The sequence below is a fragment of the Cervus canadensis genome, chromosome X (genome assembly GCF_019320065.1).
Source record: "Cervus canadensis isolate Bull #8, Minnesota chromosome X, ASM1932006v1, whole genome shotgun sequence".
Taxonomy (NCBI): domain Eukaryota; kingdom Metazoa; phylum Chordata; class Mammalia; order Artiodactyla; family Cervidae; genus Cervus; species Cervus canadensis.
In genome coordinates, this window is record NC_057419.1 from 95522814 (window position 1) to 95547487 (window position 24674).

The following is a 24674-nucleotide window of genomic DNA, read 5'->3' on the forward strand; positions in this document are numbered from 1 at the left end:
GGATCAAAAGAAAGCTGAATGCTGAAGAATTGATAGTTTTGAACTGTGTTGTTGGAGAAGACTCTTGAGAGTCCCTTGGACTGCAATGAGTTCAAACCAGTCAATCCTAAAGGAATCAGTCCTGAATATTGATTGGAAGGACTGATGCTGAAGCTGAAACTCCAATACTTTGGTCACCTGATGTGAAGAATTGACTCATTTGAAAAGACCCTGATGCTAGGAAAGATTGAAGGCAAGAGGAGGAGGGAACAACAGAGGATGAAAAGGTTGCATGGCATTACCGACTCAATGGATAAGAGTTTGAGTAAGCTCTGAGAGTTGGTAATGGACAGGGAAGCCTGGTGTGCTACAGTCCATGGGGTCACAAAGAGTTGGACATGACTGAATGACTGAACTGAACTGATCCCGAGCATATGATCTAAGTAATAAAGGTGGACAAAGAAGATATTTTTGTTCTTGGAAGAAAATAGGAAGCATACAAATTAGAAGAAATAAAGATGTATCTACAGATATAATTTAAAATGTTTAAGAGACTTTGGAATAGAAGTTTAAAATATATTTGTAATGGCTGGAAATATGACATATCATGAAGAAATGCATTTACAAGGAGATGAATTCATTCTCATTTTCAAATGGTATATTACCTCTAGTTGATGTTCAAATTCTTGGAATGCTGGTTCCTCCAATATTGGATCATCTGTCTCTGAGCAATTTTCTCTTCCATTTAGTTCTTGGGCTTCACTCTCTTCATTGGTTCCACTGACTCCCTCATTTTCATTACTCTCCTTGCCTCTTCTTCCACTGCCTACATTCACGCTGTGTTCTTCATGGTCTCCAATGGCTGCACTGGCCCCACGGGCTGCACTTCCTCCATGGCTTCTATTAACTCTCTGACTTCCATAGCTGCTGAAAGATCCTTCTCCTCTATCACTTCCATCTTTACCATCTTGCTTGTAGCTTCTGCCTCTGCCACAGCTTGGCCTGATAACAAGATTCAATTAATGATAGTCACCCAATGAAAATAAATGTCAACAAATGAAACAAAATTAGGTTGACTAACACATATGTATCATCTCCAGGAATGTTTTTGCTCTATGTGAACACTACTGGTATGATATAGATATGAAAAATACCCCTATGTCCTGTCAATCTTAATACTGAATTAACATCATAGTCACCATCAACTCCCTGGCTACATTTGCATGACAGATGGAAAAGGACTTGTATATTGTATTAGGAACATGTATTAGGTTAGCAGCAATAATATGTTTTTTTTCCTTAAATCATAGATTATTTCATACATTAGCAACTTCACAGCCACAAGAATGATCAAGCCCATATTTTGGGCTCAACCACAACATATTTGAATATTTCTTATATTTATTTATGTTAATTTAAACACATGCCTTGATCTTCTAACATGTGTATCATGCATTATGCAACAGATTTTCATTGATTGTTCTATTACTATCACCAGGAAGTTCAGTAATATAGATCTCATTTAGTTAATATAGTCACTTAATTACTTGCTAGGACCACCAAGCTTAGCAAAATGTCTCAATAAACTTTCGCATAAGAGACAACATAAATAAGTAACTATGATAATTCTAAAAGCGAATGAATTTGAGATCAGAATTCCTGGTAGTTTTCTTAGTTGGCAAAAAAAGAAAAAATGTTGAATAATCTGTAGTCTGTTCTGTCATATAAAGCCCCAGTAACAGTTGAAAATTAACAAAACAAAATATGAATTTCAATATTATAAAGCAATTTTCCCACTGTTATTTTTCTAAAAATGCAAAAATATACTATGTTAATGAATCATCTTTAAGAGCAGTTTAAATACAAACCATAAGCAAATGTGAAATAAGAACACACTGGCTGTTTATAAAGCAGGACCAAGTAACTATATATACAGCAAAGAACTGGTGGTATGCCAAAAACAATACTTCACTAAATATTATCACTTTGAGTAGCTACTCTATAAGAAGATAAAACTGAAAGAGCATTGAATTTAGTTACAGCAGTTTTCAGAGTCTCAAGGATGTTAGTAAGTTGGAGCTTAAAACTATCAAGTGAGTATCATATTTGCACTTCATTTTTCTCAGTAAATTTAGAGATTTTGTTCTCTAAAGCCCTAAACATCAGGGCTTCAGCTTAAAATTATTAAGAAGCACACTACTTAATTTGTCACCCCATTTATCACACTCATTGTATTTTACAGGGCAGAATGATTCAGTAGCATTAATTTTAAGAGAAACACTCAGACAATCCCAGTTATAAAGAACCTAATAAAGAGTTGAATGCTAATAAAATATAATATTACAAGAAATGCAAAATTAAGTGTTTTGCATTAAAATAATTTTAATAAAATAATTTAAAAATCTATTATTGAAAATCAACCACTTACCAATATGCAAATGTAATTCAGTCACCCTCCTGGTGATAAATTTTAAAGGTAAACCAAAGATAGAAATTGTTCTGAAATTATGAAACGTGGACAACACAAGTAATCCAAGAAAACAAACCTTGGCCAGCTAGGAGCATCATCAGGATTATTGCCTTTGTCATCAATAACCTCATCATTGTCATCATCATCATGGTCTTCACCAACATCATTAGCCTGATCAACCTGGTCATCCAATTCATCACTGCCATTGTCATGGTCATAACTATCTTCATAAGTGTCATTAGAATCATCATCACCATCAGTATAGAGTTCAACATAATCACCATCCTCTTCAGGTGGTTGAACAACAGGTGCAGGAGTTAACCAGTCATTCCGGAAGATTTCAGATAGTGCATTATAGCCTACCCATTCATTTGTCAAGTAAACAGGGGGTGATATTTTTCCTACTTTAAATCCATCTGGAACCTGTGTGCACAAGAAAGGTTAATGTAGCCTCTAGTAGCCTTTCATTTTCTTCTAGATTGGAAAGATTCCAAGCTGACAATATTTTAAAATATATTTTCAACTGAAATGAAGATGTTCACTCATTAGGTAGAGCCAACATTTTTGTAAGGATGAGCCGCCAAAACCCAAACCTCAGGCTGTGATCCTTAATGGCCTTTCTAGATCACACGGGACAAAATTCACTCACTTTGTTTTTAATTAGCTCTACTATCTGCTGAGAACTAGACATTCTAGTTTTGTTTTGGAGAAGAGTGTTTTGGTGTTGGAGAAGAAGACAGATGATTTGACACTCTACAGAAGAGTGTCACTATTTTCCTTTTGTTTTATCCTTTGATATTGGGATTAACACACAGCTCTTAAAATTGATGTGTTAATTTCCCCACTCTAGTTTTATACAACATAGATTATCTTAAAGTAATGCAAACACTTCTAAGAAGCAAACCAACATAAATTCACCTTAAAAAAAAAACTACCTGCAATGAAGAAGACCCAGGTTCAATCCCTGGGTTGGGAAGATCCTCTGGAGAAGGAAATGGCAACCCACTCCAATATTCTTGCCTGTAAAATCCCATGGACTACAGTCCACGTGGTCACAAAGAGTTGGACACAGCTGAGCGACTAACACACACACACACACACACACACACACACAATGTCTTGTAAGCAATCTCTGAGCAATCTGAAAGGGGTGTATGTATAGTAGGGTAGAGGTAATTGCAAAAGTAAAACAGAATGATCTGAAAGCATTAAAGCATAAAATAATTAGAATGTCTTTTTATTTATGAAATTAGAAGGCACTTCATTTTTCACTATTTTTTAACCTTTATGCATTGCCTCATCTTCAAAGAAATGATTAGACAAAAAATGAGTATTTAAACTGTACTTCTTAATTTGAGCTAATGCTTCTACAAGCAGCTTTTTATCTCTCCTCTCTCAAGTGTATTCTGATACTAGAATGTGAAAATGAAATATTTTATGATCAATTAAATGTCTTTATATGTCAAATGTCATTTCTAGATTTCATATTCTGCATGCTGACATAACAATAGAAACCTATATTTGAAAGATTAATTTAAAAACTGAATGCTTTAGCTTTTCCCTCAAATGAAGATGAAAATATGTAAGTCAAAAGAAATTGAAGATTAAAGAGAACAAATATAAATATGTTAGGCATTAAGATGGAAACCTACATGAATATCAACCAGCAAACTCTGATCAATGGTAGAATAAGGTGGTGATGACTGGGACCTCCTCCTGATCACAGGACTTGCTTCCTCAGAAGAAGATTCTGTAGAATGCCAAAAAGACATTAGTAACAGTGGTAATCACAGCCATTATCTTCATTTTTATAGCAAACCACTTAAATCTCTTGGTATTTTTCTTGTAGCCTCTTTCCATTCAGGAGAGATCACTTGATAAATTCTTATGGGGCCAAGATCCTATGTTCTATTTTCACAGGTAGAGAGAGACTCAAAGTTTGTTCTGTTAGATCTACATGGCTTTTTTATTTTTAATATTAAATATATACTTGCTGAATATTTTTGTGTAAAGAGGTACATAGTAAGACTGGTATGCAGATAGTCCCATGAGAAAAAGAACATCAAGAACAGTAAGGGCTGGGTGGTATTTCTAGCCTCCCCTAATAACCAGTAGAAAAAGAGCCCAACAGTGTATAGAAGATGATAGTTTAAACAAAATTTTCAAGAGGAGAGTTGACTCTTCAATCTTAATCCCCCAATATCCTCAAGTACTGCAATACAGTTGAGACATGAACAACTGAAAAGTGACAAATCTTAGCCCTTTTTATAAAGCTGTGAGCCTTTCTATAGAGGCACTCTGCAATACAACTTTCTGCAGTAACAGAAATGTTCAGTATCTGCACTGTCCAATACATTAGCCACTATCCACACATAGCTTTTGAGCATTTGAAATATGGCCAGTATATCTGGGGGGTTGAATTTTAAATTTAACTTCATTTTCACTTTAGTTTTAACAGCCATATTTTGCTAGCTGTATCACAGGACAGAGTTCAATTTTATAGTGTAAATATTTCCATTTAAAATGCAAATCTGTCCAGATTAGAAGTCTGGATTTTTTATATTAAGGTTTGTGGCATAGTAAATAACATCCGTGCTTAAAACAGGGTGAGAATATTTAGGTTCAAAGATCAGTAGATCTGGGTGAGTTTACTTAGAAAAAGCTTCACTAAGGAGACCTTCAAGTCCCTATTTATTGTTTTTGGGTGCTTGGATTTTGAAGATAAATAGTATTCTCTCTCTTTTTTTGCAGCCTTGATATTTATATAGCCAAAATATTGACACTACAACTCCAAAAAGCATGTGTTTGAAAATATTACTATCTTTTGAAGAACACATCTTACACAATGAACACATCTTGAACGATGATGAACACAAGATGAACACATCTTACAATTTGTGTTCATGCCTTCTGACACTGTTGTACCTTTGCAGTTTATTACCTTTCTGCAGAAAACTATTTTCTTGCAAGTGTTTTGGTATGTCATTAGGCTAAGTAAGAAGTTTGGGTGAATGTTTGAGGTTTGGAGGCAAATTTGTAGTAAGGTTTTCTGATTTCCTATATCATGAGGTATGTAATATCATAGGAACTTCAAATCATCTATGTAGCACACATAATAAAATAATAGAACTTTAGAGCTGAAAAGAACTTTAGCTATTATCTACATAGATACTCTCCCTTTCTCTCTCCCACCACTGTTCATAACTGCTTTGGGGCCTAGTCCAAAATTTCCTTATTTTAAAATATACAATATGAATAAATCTTCAATTTTTAGTTGCTTCTGTAGTATTAGCAAATTAACCCTGGTCAAACCAGAAATATTCTGAGGGAAAAAATTGCTAAATTGTCTCTTCACATAGGCTTGCCTTATTTCTCACAAGATAATATTTCTGCACGCGGGGACACTCTTATTTAAAGGAAGTACATCACTATCTGAGTTTCCTAAGAAGAATGACCTTTAAAAATTCAGGTATTCGAGTATCTGATTTTCATACAGTACACCTATATCTTCATTTAAGTATTAACATTTTAATAAAATCTATATGCTATATTTTTACAGGTGACCTGGGAACTCGGTCAGGCATTTTCCCCATGCTTAACATAGTTGAATTGCTTAAAAGTAGATAGTGCCAGATTTTATGTTCCAAGGCATAATTTTGACTTTGTTTATCCTGATATTTCATAAATCTATAATTCATTTAAACTTTCTCAAAAGTACACCATAAAATAAAATACTTATTTGAAATTCATATCACAGTTTGTGAAGCTATTTGCTATGATTTTGTTAATTTTTTTTCTTTTTGAGTAACTATATTAATTTTTAACGTTTATGATATACTGTATATGTTTTACTTTGAGGAGGTAAAATAACAAACTGATAAATAAAACACATGCCCACAACTAGTCCATCTAATATTTCAATATTCTAAAGATTGTCTATAAATTTTAGCCCGTTGGAGAGGCCTCCCTCAAGTTCCTTTCCCATATTTTTCGCACATGGTATAGAAACTAAAGCTGAATTCCAACCCTCCACCTCCCTAGACACATTCTTAACTACTACCCAACTGAAAAAAGAAACTTCAGAAAAATTACTCTCCATTTCTCAAAGGTCATCACTGACTGCCAAATCCAATGACCTCCTGTTCTTAATCCTACTTGTCCTCCCTGACACTATTGATTCATTCCTTCTTGAAATTCTTTCTTGACTTCTGCAAAATAAACTGTTAAACATTAACTCCGTTTTGACTGTTTAAACTTTGTGCTTTGAATCACCTGATGCTGCTGGGCAATTTTGAGGATTTTGCGAACTCCTTTGTCTGATGTCAATTGGCTTCTGAGCTTGTTCCAAAAGAGACCGCTGAGGAACACTAATGAAAAGACAGAAAAACATGTGCCATGTCCTAACATTCAAAAAGGGAATGTATAACTCAACATCAAGACCAACAAAGTTTTAAGTATATGGGTATATATCAAACTGAAAGAAGTAGAGCTTAAGTAATATTTTCCAATTTCTCCAAATCTATTATTTTATCTAGAAAAGAGAAACAATTTCTAAAATATAAAAAAAACTGTCTCCATACAAGTATATGTTTCCTTCACATATCATGTTTATTTCTAAAAATTTCTATAAAGTTTCTTTAAACTAATATTCAGACATTATTATTAGCTAGGTAAAACAGCAATAATCATACATTTATAGTGTATGTGAGGATTTTAACATGATAAAAAGCAAAGTTATTGTTATTTTAAATATTCTACTATTACCGTTCTTATTTCAAATGCTTGGAATTTGTGATTTTTAATGTCATCCTGCATTAGATACATGAATAAATAGATAGGACACTTTGGTTTTCAGGATTCAAAATCAGGGAATATTTAGAAAGTTTCTTTGGACAAGAACTGGTAAATTTTACAGTTGCTTTGAAATTTCTATATAGGAAATACTTTGATTACTGATTTAGGCCTGGAACAGACAAGAGTCTTTTCTATGACCTTGAATTTCAGAAAAGACTCAAGGTTCAGTTAAATTTGTTTCATAAATGTAACCATATCTAAAGTAAATATATTTGCTATAAATAAATTCAAAAACCTTTTTGTGATAAAAACCAACCAAATCCAGTTTAAAAGCAATATTGAATTTTTATATACCCCATGTTTAACAATTTAATAGTCATACTGATTTTATATTATACCCATGATACCAAAACAGATACACAAAAACTAAACTGATCTCTCCTCCTTTGTTGTCAGAAGGATCATGACAACTCATTCACTGAATGCATAGTAAGGGAAAGTTCCCAATTTTGCTTTAAAATTTTCCAAGATTTCTGCCTATCAGTTAAATCTAAATGACATAAATTCATGGGTGTTTTAAAAAATAATAAGATAGGAATATACATACTAAATACTATCAGCTCTATGCCATCTGACCATACTGTGCAGATTCTTGAATACAGTAAGTATTCACTGAATGATGAGTGAATGAATATAGGCTAAGTTCTCTCTAGTATGAGTTGGGAGTTGGAGGGGGTATGATTTTCAAGGAACACCTATATTAAAATTTAGCAGTCAAACATAATACATGGCATACAACATCTAAAATATGAGACAAGATCTTTGAAAACTAGTGATTATTATCAATTGTATAGAGTTAAAAATTACAGTGATTGGTATAAAATAATGATATAATATTGAGTTTTAGATTTGATTTTCTTTATAGTTCATTTCAGGTTTGCCCATTCTGTGGCATTAGCTGCTGAGGTTATCAACTGTATGTGTGTTTTATCATGTAGTACATGATGTTCATGATGTACTACATGATAAAATATGTAATTGAAGTATACCTTATACACTAAAATATTGCCTTTTTATTGTAAATTACTAATTGAAAGCTTTTCAAGAATTCTGTTAAATTGTGAATCTTACCAGCTAATCATCAAACTAAATAACACTGAGATTGCAGTATGTCCAAATATGAAATATCTAGTTAATGGATTGTTGCAGTTTTGGGCCAGTGATATCATTGATGACTATGTTGTCGCTAATATTTTAATTTTGAATTTACATAGAACTTAGTGTCAAATAAATAAGCATTAAAATTCCATATGATAGTAAATCAGAGTAATCTGAATATAGAAATCAGAAATACATACCTTGAGGAGAACTTGACACGATGTACACGATCCTGGTTGTAAGGCATAGAAGCAGATCTCTCTTGAACCTTGAGATAAAATGCAAAACTTCAGTAGAATTCTCAATCATAAATTTTTGAGTTACTAATTTATGGGAAATTGTCATTCTTCACATAGAGATATTTTCTTAAAAACCCAACTTATAAAATCTGATTTTCATAAATAAATCATATTTTCCTAATTACTTATAGTATGACACTAGAACTGCTTAACCAAAATCTTTGAATATAGCCTTGAATTTTTGTATAATAACAGATTCTGGAGATCATATAATCAAACACCCTCATTTTATTATTGAGGAATCTATATCCTGGAGATGGAAAATGACTTTTCTAAGTATTTACATAAAGTCAAAGAATATCTTTAATTAGACTGTAGGCCTCCTGCCTGATAATTTAATGTTCCCTTTATGTTATCATATTACTTTTTATATCAAGTTCAAACTTCTTGCCCAGAATTGAAATTCAAACTTTGCACTCACTTACCCTTCTAAGCTAATACTAAATTTTCAAAAGTTGTAACATACGCACATACACTATTCAAATGTCTCAAGAGTCTAAAGTATTTAATCCTTAAGGAAGTATGTCCTTTTATCATATTATAATCAGTGTTTGAAACACTTTTCAATTCTAAATAAATTAATTTTATTTTATCAATTATTCATTCATCTAACACAGCAAAAGACTTGAGAAAGAGCACATATAATCCGTTCCATCTGTGGTACGGATTTACTTTCTGCCAACATTGGTATATAGGGCCATGAAGTGTTGCCTTGCCTTATTTAATTTTATATCTCTAGGTTTCTACTCAAAATAGTTTTTAACTACCCCCCCAAATAGGTCATTGTGACATTCAACAAGGCAGTCACACTAGATTCTTTAGAAAGGAAAATTCAATGTTACAATGAAAAATAAATTTAGTATTTTCATGCTGATAAAATCATTATATAGTTTCTAGAAACTATATTAACCTTACTATGCTATTTTTTTTCCTTTTATGTAGCGACCTATCGAGGTTTTCTTTATACTCCAACAGATAGATTAGAAATGAAAAATGTTGTCAATTGTTCACATGTTTTGCTAATGAATGTTTTCCAATACAACCAGATGTTTGGCAGTATGCAGGATAAGCATCTGACTGACTGTTTCCACTTTTGATTCAGATAACTGGCATCATATTGACTCAGTCCAGGCCTCTTGGTTCATGAAGCTAATCTTTGAAAGTTTATTGAAACTAGTTAACCAGAGGCCAAAATTAGAGATAAAGGTCAATAATAAGAAAGGTTAATGACTAATATGAATAGACTGTATTTTTTCTGAAAACTGGGGAGAAGAAAATGATTAGTAACAATAGCATATATTAAGGCAAATGATGTATTCCAAGCCAATCAGATACAGCTCGTTATATTTTGGGCTTAATGTATCATGCTTATGTAATAATTATCATCTGGGGTAAGAGTAAAGTCATCATTTAATAAGGCAGAGAGGGGGACATATTGTCTCTTGTAATTAAATAATACAATCCAGCATATGTTCTTTTTGCCACTAACTAATATTGATAAAGCAGTGCTCTGTTATTCATTTCAAGAGACTGTTATTATCATTCATCATGTAGTGTCCTAGAAAGAACATATTTAAAAAGGATAACTGTCCATGGCATACATCATAATAGACTACTGTGAAGTATCTTGAAAGAAGTAGATAGTGATCTTGGATGCTTGTCCTGATTAAGAGTAGCAATGACTCACTATTAATAAAACAAGAATGTCTGAGTTCTTCACCAATCCACCTATCTGCACTTGGTGACCAAAAAAGTTTTAGATAGCTATTAATAAAGTAATTAGCCTCCAACTAATAAAAATAAATGAAAAAAAAAAACTTGTGAAAACAAAGGTCAACCTGGACACCAGGACTGACATGATTATTCCCATAAATCTAAGAAAATAAATGATAGGTTAAAATGAGCCAGACCCTGTCATAATCTACATCTCAGGAAAAGATATAAGCTGAACTACTGAATTTTTCATGGGCAATATTTTTACTTAAAAGAATGACTGAGGAGACAAACTGATTCAACTTGGGTATCTGGCAGGCAGTTTATTTAAAATCAATGAAGTAAGCCTGTCAAATCAAGGAAAAAACAATTGATGTTGTTTGTTAACAATGATAAAACTGATAAAACAATGATAAAACAAAATTTTAGACTCATCTATCACTGTGTACTTGACAGCTTATCAATACTCAACAATTTTATGATGAAATTGATGATATTAACTAATGCCATTTTTGGTGTTGTGAAATAAAATGTATATTTGGAAAGATCCACATACACAGTGAACCAATATTTTTCAACTGATCAATGCATGAAGATATAAAATTGTGTATGAGCAAAACATCTATTCATAGCTGATTAGATGGATTTTAATATTACTGAATATCCAAAATCTCACTGATATGGTTTTAGACTCCATTTCTCTAGCTGGGGTGTATTATCAAAGCATATCCACAATTATCTGAAAAATCTATGGAAATTCTCCCTGTTCAACCACAAATATGCGAGAAGCTAGCTTTTACTCATATACTTCAACAGTTGGCCTGGATGGCTAAGTCAGTAGAGCATCAGACATTTAATCTGATGGTCCAGGGTTCATGTCCTCATTCAGGTGTTAGTCTATCTTTTGGGCTTCCCTGGTGGCCCAGAATGTAAAAAATCTGCCTGCAGTGTGGCAGACCTGGGTTTGATCCCTGGGTTGGGAAGATCCCCTGGAGAAGGGAACGGCTACCCACTCCAGCATTCTTGCCTGAAGAATCCCATGGACAGAGCATGGGAATCCCTGGCAGGCTACAGTCCATGGAGCCGCAGAGTCAGACACAACTGAGTGACTAACACTTTCACATTTTCTTTTCAAACAACATATGGTAACAGATTGAATGCAGAAGCAGATATGAGAACCCAGCTGTCTTCTATTAAGCAAGATGGGGAATTGTTATTTCACTAAAATTTGCTTCTTATATTAGCATTTAATAGTTTTATTACTTTTTAAATAAAGTGATAGATATTTTAAATTTGGTTTTAATTTATAATACATTATATATTCAATGACATGATCTGACTAAACAAAAGCTTTTTAGGTCTTCAGTATTTAAGAGTATAAAGAGATTTTGAGACAAAAAAGTTAAGAACCATTGTCCCATGCACTTATTAGTGTCACAGTAACTCATATTGAGAGACTTACCTCATTTTCTTTAGGATCTGGAATGTATGGCTGCAATGGTTCTATTTGGACTTCAGCCTGAATCGAATGAAATGCTTCATCATTATCTGATGATTCATCTTCTTTGTCCTTGAAACAAAAAGGTAAATAAATATCTTACTTGCTGTTAAACTGTAAATTATAGAAGCAATTATACTCATCTTACTGTTCAATTAAAAAACAACTATTCAATATTCAAACTGATTTAAGTGTAGTTTCTAGTTGTTTTTGGTTCTGCATCCCTTAAGTAATGCTACAGATTCTCTGTAGAAAAATGCATGTAGAAAGACACATGTCTCTTCATATATTTTAGGGGGTCATTGACCATGTGCAGCTCACTTATTAGACCCAGGTTAAAAATCTCTGGTCTAAAGATTAACTCATGACCCCAAAACTCTAACATTTAATGAGTGGTTATAATTACAAAGTTTGGCCCTCCTGAGCAATGGAAGATCTGCAATACAGCAGTGCAAATATTTCTCTTTGAGTCCTAGGAGTTTAGGCAAGTTTATGTTTTCCCATTTAAGCCAATCGGCATTTCTTCAACACAAAGGGAATAATGGAAATGTGTTTTCTTTCTTTCTAGTGAGTTGAAATACACACATACATCTTTAAGTTCTAATGAATTTTCAGGTATTTTGAAAGACCTATGACTTGATTACAACATCAAGAATTTTCTTTTTCTTTGTATTTCCCTTGACAGTTACACATAAAGGCAGGAATGCCTATACAAGATCCTAGGTTCATGGGATTAGTAGCTATTATTTAGTGACTTTTTCTTCCATTTTAGAATGGCTTCTTACATAAATATTTAAAACACTGAAAGACAATAAGTAATGTGTTATGCTACTAATACCATGAGTCTTGCAGGAATGCATAAAAGTCTTTTTAAAAAATGCAAAAAAAATGCATTAGATCCAATTGTTACTAGGGTTCATTGGGAATAGTCATTAGCATTTTAGATCGCTTAATGTCTGGCAAATATAGCACTTTGCACTCTTGCAATTCCTTCTCTATTTGGTTTATTTTGCTTCTTATCTGTTAGATCTGGGGGACTAGACAATCATTTCCCCTTTTGGGTCTTGCTTCTCTTGTTGCTTTTACCTTTTCTCATGTTAAACATGTCTGGGAAACAGCATTTGCTCAATTAACTCAATGGCCACAAACCAAACACTCCCTTATTGAGACATTCAGACAAGGTTGATTTGTAATAACTACATTAATTATTATTAGACAAATGGATGTTGATAGCAGGGTTTAATTTAGGATCTTCACAATGATTCCTTCTATATAAACAGATGCTGTGAAGTATTAGAAAACGACTGCTCTCCTGGTCTTTTTGACCTCTTTAATTTGCTTATGAAGCCCATAAACCCTTCAGTATCAGATTAGATTTGCCAGATTGAATCCACCAACTCCAGTCAAATTATCTACATATCTATTTATATTAGGGAATTTTGAAGAATGATGTTTTATTAACTTGAATTTGTAACTTGTGCCATGTTCTATGCAGGTACTTCATTGATGCAAAATGGGTGGAAAATAAGTGAGACAAGTCATACTTATGGTAAGCATGTACAAAATATTTTAGAAAACGTTTTCCCTTCTCAGTTTAACCTTTAACATCCTAAAGTACAAAACTAGCGCAATTCTCTTAAATAGTATGTTCAGCATTCTATGGGAGGAAAGAGCAAAATAAACTTAGAGATTAGAAGAATAAAACTTAACTTTTGTGCTTATTTTAATGAGATATATTTTTAATTTTGACCTATGAAAGCAATCTTTAAAGATCCAAAATAGTAACTTTAATTGTGCATATGATGTTGGTTAAGGAAATAATAGGTAGAAAATTAACTAATAATGAAAGCTATATCACTAAAGATATATTAAGCAAATAACTGGATCATTCAAACAAATCTTTCTTTCTTAAATTTAGTCACAATTAATTGGAAATTTCAGGATAATTTACTTGAAGCCCAAATTATTTAATCTTCTCTGAGACACACTGAACATTTATTTCATTTGTTTTTATAGAGGGAACACCTGACTATGAACTAGCATATTTTCTCTGCATATTTGACTTAGGAAAAATATCAGAAACTCTTACTTTTGCAACTTGTCTCAGTTCTTCCTCATGCTGATTAAAGATATCCTCCCATCTGCATTGGCGCCTTTGCCTATGGGCTTCTAAATCTGAGAGCTCAAACACTTCAGGTCTCCGTGACAACTTTGCCCGAAACCTCTTTGGTGACAGTCTTTTTGCCAATGCCTGCCTTAGACTAGAAACTTTTGATTTTTTCTTCCGTGCTTGTTCTGGTTGAGAGAAAAACACGTCTGATGCCAGGTTTTCCATCAGGGTTTGCAGTGGACCAAGCGGCTTTGAGTTATGTGCGTTTGGTGCTCGAAGTAAGTCTCTTGATAGTCCCTCTATGACTGCTTGAACCGAGCCAACTGCCTGTGTAAGATCTAGTGCCCAGGCTTGTGCTTGAGGTGACCCTTCGGTTTGCCCCTCTACCGGAACGAGCACCTGAGTATCCAAATGGAGTGGCAACAGCACGTGGTGGTTCTGGGACAATAGGGGCAGGAATACCTGGGCATGGACTCGTAATGACTCAGGTTCCTCTGCCTCCACCTCTGCCTGTGTAGGCTCTGCAGCCTCTTCCTGTACCTCTGGCTGTTCGGGTGCCCCATTCTGCTGCAGTGGCTGTTCAGGTATGTAGTTCTGCCTCTGCTGTTGTTCAGGGACCCGGCCATGTCTTTGCTGTTGTTCAGGTACCTGATCTTGCCTCTGAAATTCCTCTGGTACCTGATCCAGATCCTGGGGCTCTCCTGATGCCTGGGGTTGGCCCTGAGCCTGCTGCTTTTTGGATACCTGGGCCTGTACCTGTTGAGGCCTAGGGGCCTTCACCTGAGCCTGTGGTGGCATAAACATACAGGCTGTCCTCTGTGGTTGTGGAGGTGCCTTCATCTGCATCTGAAGGGGCATAGATGCCTTAGCCTTCACCTGAGCCTGTAGTGGCATGAACATCCGTGCAGCCCCTTGTAGTCGCTGAGGTGCCTGGACTTGCCCCTGTAGAGGCCTAGGTGTACCGTTCTGAGCCTGTAGTGGCATGAACACCCTGGCAGCTCCCTGGAGATGCTGAAGGGCCTGAACCTGTGGCTCTTCTCGGTCAGGTAGCCACCTTGGTTGCGAGGGTTCTCCATGCAGGACTCTAAGTGGTCTGCATCTACTGCTGGTAGGCAGTCTCAGAAGTTCATGAGTACAAGAAGGTCCCCTAGAAATAAATGTACAAATGGTTGCCATACAATTAGTGTTGTCAGTAGAGTGATGTCATTCAGGGGAGATGCTTTTATTTTTAAAGATGAACATTTTTCTGCAATAAAGATACTTCCACTACATCTTTCTTAAATCATTCCTGTAATGTCTGAAAGTTTTTACATTAGCAATATAGTCAATATTAATGGTCTGATAATCTACTTGATCATTCTATTGTCAGAAATTAAGGACTCTTTGAGTAGTAATAAATTTTTTTCCTCAACATTTCCATTCAAATATCTCTTGAAAATAGAGATCTGTTTTATTTGATCAGAGGATTAAGTTTCTTTGAGTTAAGCACAATATGGAATCAACTGTCTTACATGAATTGCTAACATCAAATTATATATGTAAGTTATCTAACGCACCTGAATCTTCTCATGGTATACTGCTCCTTAATAGCTTCTTCTCTTTCAAAGATCAGAGGTATTCCTTTTATGAAATAGAAAAGAATAATGCATAATAATCAACAGAGATTAATAAATCCACCTTAGTCAATTTGCACCCTTTACTGCTCAGGATGCTGAGTGAATTTACAAGGACAAGAGGGCTGTAACCCTTCACATCACATCTACTGGTGGTGTAGACAATATCCTTATTCCTAGGCCTCCTTTTGCAGCACAGTTATTCCACAGATACTAATTTCTCTCTGCATAGGAAAAAAAATAGCAATCTGATTGCTGCAATTCTAAAGAGAAAAAAATTGAAAAACGTAAAGGGACAAAGGGACAAAGAGAAACTCTAGATGGTTGGTGAGCATGGCTTACAGGTGTGTACTATGGATGGAAGGACTTTATGGTTTGGGCCCACACCTATCTTTGGTCCTTTCAATGAGGATCTTGAAAATGAGGATCAGGATCTTCGGTCCTTTCAATGAGAAGGCAAAACTCTAAATTCTGGTTTTTACAACTAACACACTGAAAATGTTTGGTATCTTTCCTATCACCTGTGCTGTACTGAAATACAGACACTTACAGACAAAAGAGTTTTCTTTTGAATTTCCTACATTAGAAAGTTTAGGACAACTATATTGACATCTTCCATCAATTTCTATATAAATGTGACTTTTCCTGCAGATTACATTTTGGAAATTTTGCAACTCTGGAAGTTAGTGAATTCTCAACTAGATGTGGTATCTTTCTGTGCCCATTTGAGATTGGTCAACTTTTATGATGATGTTTGCCCAATAAATTCTCTACCATGGTTAAATACAATAATTCCTTCTGCTTCTCACTCCAAAATAAGATATGTATAGTTATGCAGATAGAAGAAGATAGGCTGCAATCAATCCTATAGTGCATCTGAGAATGCCTGCTATCTTTTTCAGGCTCCCCACTTCCCATTCCTCTATCACTCAACTCTGCATATGGTGCCCTAAATTAAACACAAAATATGGCATATAACCTATAAAGTCGGAATTTCCTAAGTAGTTTCCTCTGGATTTGATGAATAACCATCCTGTCATTTTTGGCATTAATATCTAGAAGCTTAATTTTATTTGCATAAATGTGCTTTGTTAATTACATCTTAAAGTTGGAGATTCATACATAAAATCATCTATGTGCAGTTCACTGATACTACATCAAAAGTAGCAGTCAATAAGTGATTAATTATAAATCCATTTATCTAATTGGAGTTAACATATTAGATGAGAAAGAACAATAAGATATAGATTTTGTTATCTTCTGTTTATTTCTCCAGTTAGTTTTCTTAAAATAAAATTAGCACATCATAAAATTATTATTGAGGCTTTCAAAGGCCTTTGTAAATATGAACACATGCTAATTGAACTGGCAAAAATTTATAATCTTATGTGTCTATGTGTGTGTGTATATATATATATATATATATATATATATGATCAAGTAAGAGATAATGAATTAAAAGCTAAATGTCAAAAGGCCTCAGACTTTAATTTCAACTTAATTCTTAAACATTATTTTTCCTAAAAAAAAATAAAATTTTCTCTCATTTGAATATTTATTCCAGTAAAATGAAGATTTACATATCCTACCTTTTTTCTGTCTCTTTTTAATGATTCCAGTAAGATGCTTCTTTAATGACTCAACAACATGTCCTTCATTTTTTATATTCTGAACAAATGGGTGATGAAGCATGTTTGCAGAAGTAGGACGAAATAGGAAGTTTTTTATCATGCACTTTTCCATGAAATCATGGAACTTGCGGGACCTAAAAGAAATGAATCAAAGAGGTAAAAGAGCATTCTCAGGTATGCCACACCTCCCACCTCCACCCACATGCCACTCTGAAGGTCACATTTTTGGAGAGAGTTGTCTTAGCTGTAATAGTCTTTTCAATAACCAGATATCTTATAGCTTGACAATGTACATTACACAGCAATGCCATTGAAGCCTCAGAAGAGACTACAGTCAATGATACTTTCTACCCAAATAATAGTAGAAACTTCAGTGAGTTCAGAAGAATGTATGTGGTAAAATAGACAAGTGGTGGGATGGCAATTAAGTGGTTGATGTGATTTATGCAGACCATGAGACCAGACTGGTCATCCCACAGTAGTCATATTTTGAAGCCTGAGTGTTTTGCTTGACTATATGCACTTTGAACTCTAAAGCTGTCAATGTAATGATCCAGAAAAGGGTGTTAATAGCACCAGGACTGATTAATCTTATAAAATGGCCCATGGAAACAGATGTGACCAGAAAGCCTGAATCTGTGGGAAGGGTTAAATTTAATCACAAGGAAGAATGTCAGCAACTGAATCATAGTAACCACTTTTACCAGGGCAAGTAATATATACTGAGAATAAGAAAGAACTTCATGTACTAATTCCAAAAACTTCAGGAAAAAAGATTCCCAAGTTTAGTTGGGCTATAGCACTCTGAGAGTACAAGTCCTCTTTAGGTTCTGTGGATGTTTAGTTTTATGGGTCAATCACTGACTGCCTATGTAAGCTCAATGAGAAACTTCACAAATGACTTCCATTGGTCCAGCCCATTACAGGAGACACAACTGACTATGTCACTAATGCCAGGGAAGTATTGTCATCATAATATACCATGGAGAGTATTACTTCTAATTGGCTAGCTAGCTCTTAATGAACAGTACTCATTTAGACCCCTTAAGGTATCTGTTTTTAGGAAATATTGTCCAACAAGGATGTTGAAACAGGACTGATCAAATGAATTAAAACTTCTTTGCTATATAAAAATATCAAGTTACTGTGTTTAAAAGATTAAGTCATTCATCTTTACCATCCACTGGATTTGACTTTGGGAGCAGATTCTCGCAAAATAACGAATAAGGCTTCCAAAGGTTGAAGGTTACACAGGGCTGCAAAGGAAAATAGATAAGTTTAGAATGAGTAAGAAAGGTAACTACAGAACAAACTCCTAATTCCAGAGGGGATTCTCAGTGTTCTTCCACGTATCATGTTGAATAGACACTGAAGAACAGATATGAAAGAAGGTAGTTAGAGGAAAAGCTGACTTTAATACAAGCTGTCCATTATATAAGATACTAAAGCTTCACTATTTCCAAGTATGACAAATAATAATAAATTACACTAGGTCAAATTTTTGAAATGTGGGATTGATGGTTTATATCTAGAGAAGTCAAAAATACAGGTGGAGACATGTACTCTTCTGTGTGTTTGTGTACTGACACTATCCTCCACAGTTGTAAAGCTGGAATATGTAATTATAGGCTGAAAAGTCAACCATACTAGTAACTATGCACAATAATATGCAAACAATGATTTAGTAGTCTAAAAAGATGAGAATAATCTGTTTTGGAAGCTAACAGTCCTAGGAAAAGAAGTAGATACAATGTAACTATTAAGAAGGGGCTTCCTAGGTGGCACTAGTGGTAAAGAACCCGTCTGCCAATGCAGGAGACATAAGAGACATGGGTTCAATCCCTGGGTCTGGAACATCTCCTAGATGAGGGCATGGCAACCCACTCAAGTATTCTTGCCTAGAGAATTCTCACGGACAGAGGACCATATTGGGCTACAGTCCATAGCATTGCAGAGTCGGACATGACTGAAGCAACTTAGCACACACGCACAACTATTAAGAACACACCCTTTAGATAAGATCATCTGTGTTCAAATCCTAATTCTACCTTTGTGACCTTGGGCATATTACTTATCTCTCTGTGCTTTGGTTAATTCATCTTAAAAACAGGAAATACATCAAGAATTCCTTCAAAGAGTTGTTATTTGGATTAAATGGCAACGTACCTATAAAACTGTCTGGCACAGAGTAAGCACTTAATAAATATTAGCTATTGATATTACAAGAAAGATTTTAACTATCTGGCACCTCAATTCTGTGCAAAATTACTAGACTTTCATTCTCTTTTTCAGAAACACAACCATACAAAGAAAAGCCTACTCCAATATTTGGTATATAAATTCATTACCTCATTGGCTTGGGAATTCTGGGCTTTTCAATAAGTGTTTAAATATGTGTCTCACTTTACTTATTTCCTCTTGTGTTTTGATTAAAGAAAACTGGCAGTGCAATAATTCCCCAAAGGAGAGCCATGGTGTAAATTTCACCTAATACTAAAAGTGTGTCATTCATGTGAGGACAATTTGATATTAATAACTCTTTAGAGGAATCTTTCCTCTCCCAAAATACATCTCAAAAAAAAAAAAAAAAAACACAAAAAACTCCAGTGCCAAATTGGCCTCTCATAGTAGTATAAAGAAAGTCCCCAGGGTAATTTCATTAGAGTAATATAAAGGCAATTGTTCAAAAATCAAGCTTTATATAAATTAATAGAAGGTGCAGTGACCTGATCTCCATATCTGACCCAGCTTTAATCCATGCCCATTCTGTGATATGTGATATTCCAAGGGACACCAGAAATTCTTGATATTCCAAGGGACACCAGAGACTCTTAACAATTATGTTACCATTATTTCTACTCCTTGAAATTACTCCCATTAGCCATGAAACACAGTGCTAAAACAGTAGATATTGTACAGATGAAGCACGTAGGAACATGGGAACCTACATGATCTGCTTGGAGAGGGAAAAGCAAAGCAGTTGCAAGCCCTGCCCCCTGAAATACACACTTCAGGCGTTTCTCTCACTTCTCATCAATACTATGAATGTGGTTATCATTTATATTCTTGGATTTAGGTATTGAGAACAGCAAATATGCCCTGTTTATGGGATTATACATTTGCTGGTTATTAATCATTTATACTCAAGTTCACATTCCACTTTTACTTTCCTACCAGAAAGCAGTAACCTGAGAGAATAGACTGCTGACAGGTTACTTCAATGAAGAGGAGGGGGAAACAAGAGAAAATGGAGCCTACTGAACAATGAGGGGCAATGGAATGGCTGACAGGAGCACGGAAGGCACCAATGATAGCTGGACTGACTCCAAAGGGGGGGAAAAAGCTTCCTTCTCAATACTGCTGAGGATTGGCTCAATTAAAAGGAACTACTGGAGGATTTTCTTAACTGGCACAGTCTGAAGTGTGTAAGTGTTCAGAAACCTAAATATGCCATCAGTGAATATGTACTGGAACACCTTTAGATTCTGTTTGGTTATTACTATCGTGACCAAATGTTATTGAGGCTAAATTGAGTCAATACTCAATCAGCCTAAAATAAGATATCTTAACAGAGAAAAATACAAATTCTTCTTACAGACATGTCTGGCCATTCTGACTACGGCATTTCATAATTTGGGAAAGACCATCATTTATAGTTTGGCATGTGGTATGGCACCTGTGTGATCAGTACAAGCTGACTGGTACAAGTACAGACTTCTACAGCATGTTTCCATAACTTTTAACCAACATCAAATATCATTACTCACGAGGAGCCCCTTCGGCCATTTCGATAGCAGTGATTCCCACGGACCACACATCACTCTGCAAAGGAAAAGACCAAAAAAAAAAAAAAATGTCACTTACAAGTGGGAAACAGATAGTATTTAGAATCTCTAAACAATCTTTCACTGAGGAGAGGTACCAATGCCACAGCCATTTTATGGGTTTTCTTCATTATTGACTGATGTTAGAGGGAGATGTTATCTGGCCTTGTGACCAGCCAGTATTGTACTACACAAGTTGATATGGGTGGGGATTCAGTGAAAGGAAAATTCATCTTGGATGTATTGCTATTGTTACCTTAACTGGAATACCAAAAGGAATTTGCTGTAAAGAAGTCCAATCACATACTACTAGTTCTAAAGAAGTCAGATCTTAGGCAAATGATTTAACACTCTGTACCTCAATTTTACTCTATGTAAATTAGGGCTTCCCTGGTGGCTCAAACGGTAAAGAATCTGCCTGCAATACAGGAAACACAGGTGACATGGGTTTGATCTCAGGGTCAGGAAGATCCCCTGGAGAAGGGAATGGCTACTTACTCAAGTATTCTTACCTGGAGAATTCCATGGACAGAGGAGCCTAGAGGGCTACAGTCCATGGGGTCGCAAAGAGTCAGACATGACTGAGTGACTAACACTTTCTTTTTTTCACTTTCAAAATAGAGATGATAATAATAGGATCCATGTTATAGAAGTAGCATAAATATTAAATGAAATACTATATACATAAGCACTTTCAGGAGTTTCTTGAATACAGGAAACTGAGGACAGAATTATTATAATTCTAGGAAATTATACATTTTAGGAGGCTCTAGGAAATGACCTTCACTACTGTTAACTGTACTTTGTTTTTTAGAATGTAGAAATGGCACAGGGCTAGAAGTGCACTGTTTGGCTTAATGACTCCTAGACAAGTTAACTGAATTCTTAAAATACCTGATTATAGATGTCTTAGCTTCAAAGAGTTGTTGTAATGATATAAGTTTAAGCTTTCTTTAAGTTATGTGGGACTGAAAATTAAAAATGTGTAATTAATATGGGTGAAAGTCCTTGGAAGACTGCCAAAAACTTACAACTATAAAGCATTATTGTTACAGCAAGTCACTTAAAGAACATTATGCTTCCATTGTCTCCATAGCTCCTAATAGTATTGGCTCTCAACAGATCTGCTTGCAAATCAAGCAGAGGGCATTTAAGGGAAAAGGAAAAGAGATGAAATTTGAATTAATCAACTTTGAGTATTGAGTCCTAGGTTCCACACAACGAAACCACAATGAATTGTTTGGATGAGTTATGATGTGGAGAGTGAGTGTGGTTTTTCCAGTCTATAGCAAATGGAGTGTTTTCTTTCCATATCAGCTTTTTGAAATGTGTACATAGATGTATATTGTCCAAATTGTAGCTTCAGTGGAAATTTTAATAAATAGCATAAATTGTTACTTAATTTGTCTATTCCACTGATTTTCTGTGGTTTGGAGCTGAACCATGCCAAGGACTTTCTCCATTACCCTGAGTAATCAAATTATTTTTTTTTTTCTCTTTGGAGCTAAGTTACTGTGGGGATTAATAATTGGCTTTACATTTATTCAGTTTTAAGTTTATAAAGCACTCTGTCCCTGGAAGTTAAATTTCCATATAAAGCCACATAATATAATATTCTTTACCAAGAAGTTGTAAGCAAGATGAACTAGACATTCTTCCTCAAATATGGATAACTCCCAATGGTCTACTTTGCCTACATTCTTAGAAAATATTATTTTTACACACATCATCAAACCACATATAGAAATAGTGGCTAGTACTTCTTATTCAAGTAGTGGTTTTTATTCTTTTATTTCATAATTTAAAATAAAAAGTCAAAAGTGCTTTACAAATTTTGTTTCCTACTATTTGAATCCTTACACTTACTCTGTAATCATAGGAGCGTCTGGGGTCCTCATCACAGTCAATCACCTCAGGTGCCATCCAGTATGGTGTCCCAATGAAGCTATTTCTCCTCCCATTAATTCTGCTCACCTGGGCACTCACTCCAAAATCCACTGCAAAATTCATTTGTCAAAATAATTAATGAGTAACAAAAAGCTCAATAAGTTATTGCTTTAACTTGGAAAGCCAATACAAAAGCCACAATGGATAACAGATTTTCATTCCAGCCCAGCAAACTTTACCATGAAGTCTACTCCCGTAACACTGGGAAATAGGCTTTTGCTGCTATTTATGTTGGAAAGAGATTCAGCAGTGCTATTATAAATCTACAGTAGGTTTGGCTGAATGTTTACCATGAATATTAAAAATAAAGTTCAATCAGTATACTCTAAACCTCTGAAGTGATAACATATGTAGTGTTTGGACCTGCCACCAAGCTGGAAAAAGACCAGCACTATAAGCAACATCTAAGAAATCAAAAACTTATTAGTACTTTATTAGGAAGTCTCACTCATGATGTTAGAAAGTTCTACTACACTAATAAAGAAAAATAAATTTATGCTAAAATTTAGTTTAAGTTCTTCTACAGATCTTCTGAATCAGATGCAAATATTTAGTGTGGTATCCATATCTCAGCTTAGACTATTAAAGTTCAGTCTTCTATTCATCTGTGGGATATATTATATGAAAATATTTAGTATGGTATCCTCAGAAACAGACAGAAAAAAGGCTAAAGTAGACTGGGGTTATTTGGTCCAGAAAAAATAAGACATGGATGAAAAATGAAGTAGATTTTCTAATTTAGAATGGTTTCCAGGAATCTAGAGGATGGCTAGCAACCTTCACTGAAAAGTAGTTTAAAGAACTTAGGAAAAGAAAAGAAAAATTAAAAAGTTAAGAGCTTAAGGCAGTGTTAAAGGAAGGACTAATAAGAACAATATCAACACAATGTCCATAATACATGAAAAATAATCATTGGGTGTTGCACAATTTCATTATCTAGATGCTTTTTTCTGAGAATAGGTTACATCAGAGTTCAGCATTCTCACTATCCCTGAGGGCCAACTTTAAGGGCCAAGAAATATCTATGAAGGCCATAAGCTTATATATGACATTCAAAGAAGAAAAGAAAATGAGAAAAGACTGGAAGAAAAGAGTGATAAATGGAAGAAAAAGGAAAAAAAGAAAAGCTGAAATTAAAAGTAGGGATGAGATCCCAACAGTGGCATCATTCACCTTTTCCTTACTGACTTAGGGACCAGAATATGAGGATTATTGATCAGTTGCAATTGCAATATAGTCATTGTCCAGTCTCTCTCCTTTCTATTACTCCCTTTGGGTTGGCTTCTTCAACCTTCTCCTTATAACTTGTCATTTAAAAATATTGTGGGATCTAAGAAATCTAAAAACCAATGTATAAGGATTATATATAGATAAGAAGCCTGGATAAATTTTAATCCAGTGCTAAAAGGTCTCTCCTACAGAGTCAAGTACATGATCTCTAGTGTGGGGACTTTGTGACAGATTTTTCAGAGGCTTTTCACTTACTTACAATTTCTCTTCTGTGATGCAGATGATAGGGTTGGCTAGCAACTTGACCCAAATATATGGGAGCACTGCCACATGTGAACACAGAGTGTAGCCATGTGACATACTATATCCATGCTGCACATTTCACTGTGAGATCCAAATGACCCTTGT

At 34.7% G+C, this 24674-nt stretch overlaps 1 protein-coding gene across 2 annotated transcripts in view; it reads right to left on the reverse strand.

The window, feature by feature from the left end:
• NRK (Nik related kinase) overlaps positions 1–24674 on the reverse strand; it is a 124488-nt gene that overhangs the window by 29748 nt on the left and 70066 nt on the right. For both annotated transcript variants that reach the window (XM_043458387.1, XM_043458388.1), the window contains exons 8-19: positions 22956–23086; positions 21033–21087; positions 18443–18521; positions 17224–17399; positions 15578–15641; positions 14001–15168; positions 11876–11983; positions 8602–8669; positions 6722–6816; positions 4102–4199; positions 2526–2872; positions 645–981 (exon numbers count right to left, since the gene is read on the reverse strand). In XM_043458387.1, coding sequence (XP_043314322.1) covers positions 645–981; positions 2526–2872; positions 4102–4199; positions 6722–6816; positions 8602–8669; positions 11876–11983; positions 14001–15168; positions 15578–15641; positions 17224–17399; positions 18443–18521; positions 21033–21087; positions 22956–23086 — 2726 coding nt within the window. The remainder of the gene's footprint in view (positions 1–644; positions 982–2525; positions 2873–4101; positions 4200–6721; positions 6817–8601; positions 8670–11875; positions 11984–14000; positions 15169–15577; positions 15642–17223; positions 17400–18442; positions 18522–21032; positions 21088–22955; positions 23087–24674) is intronic.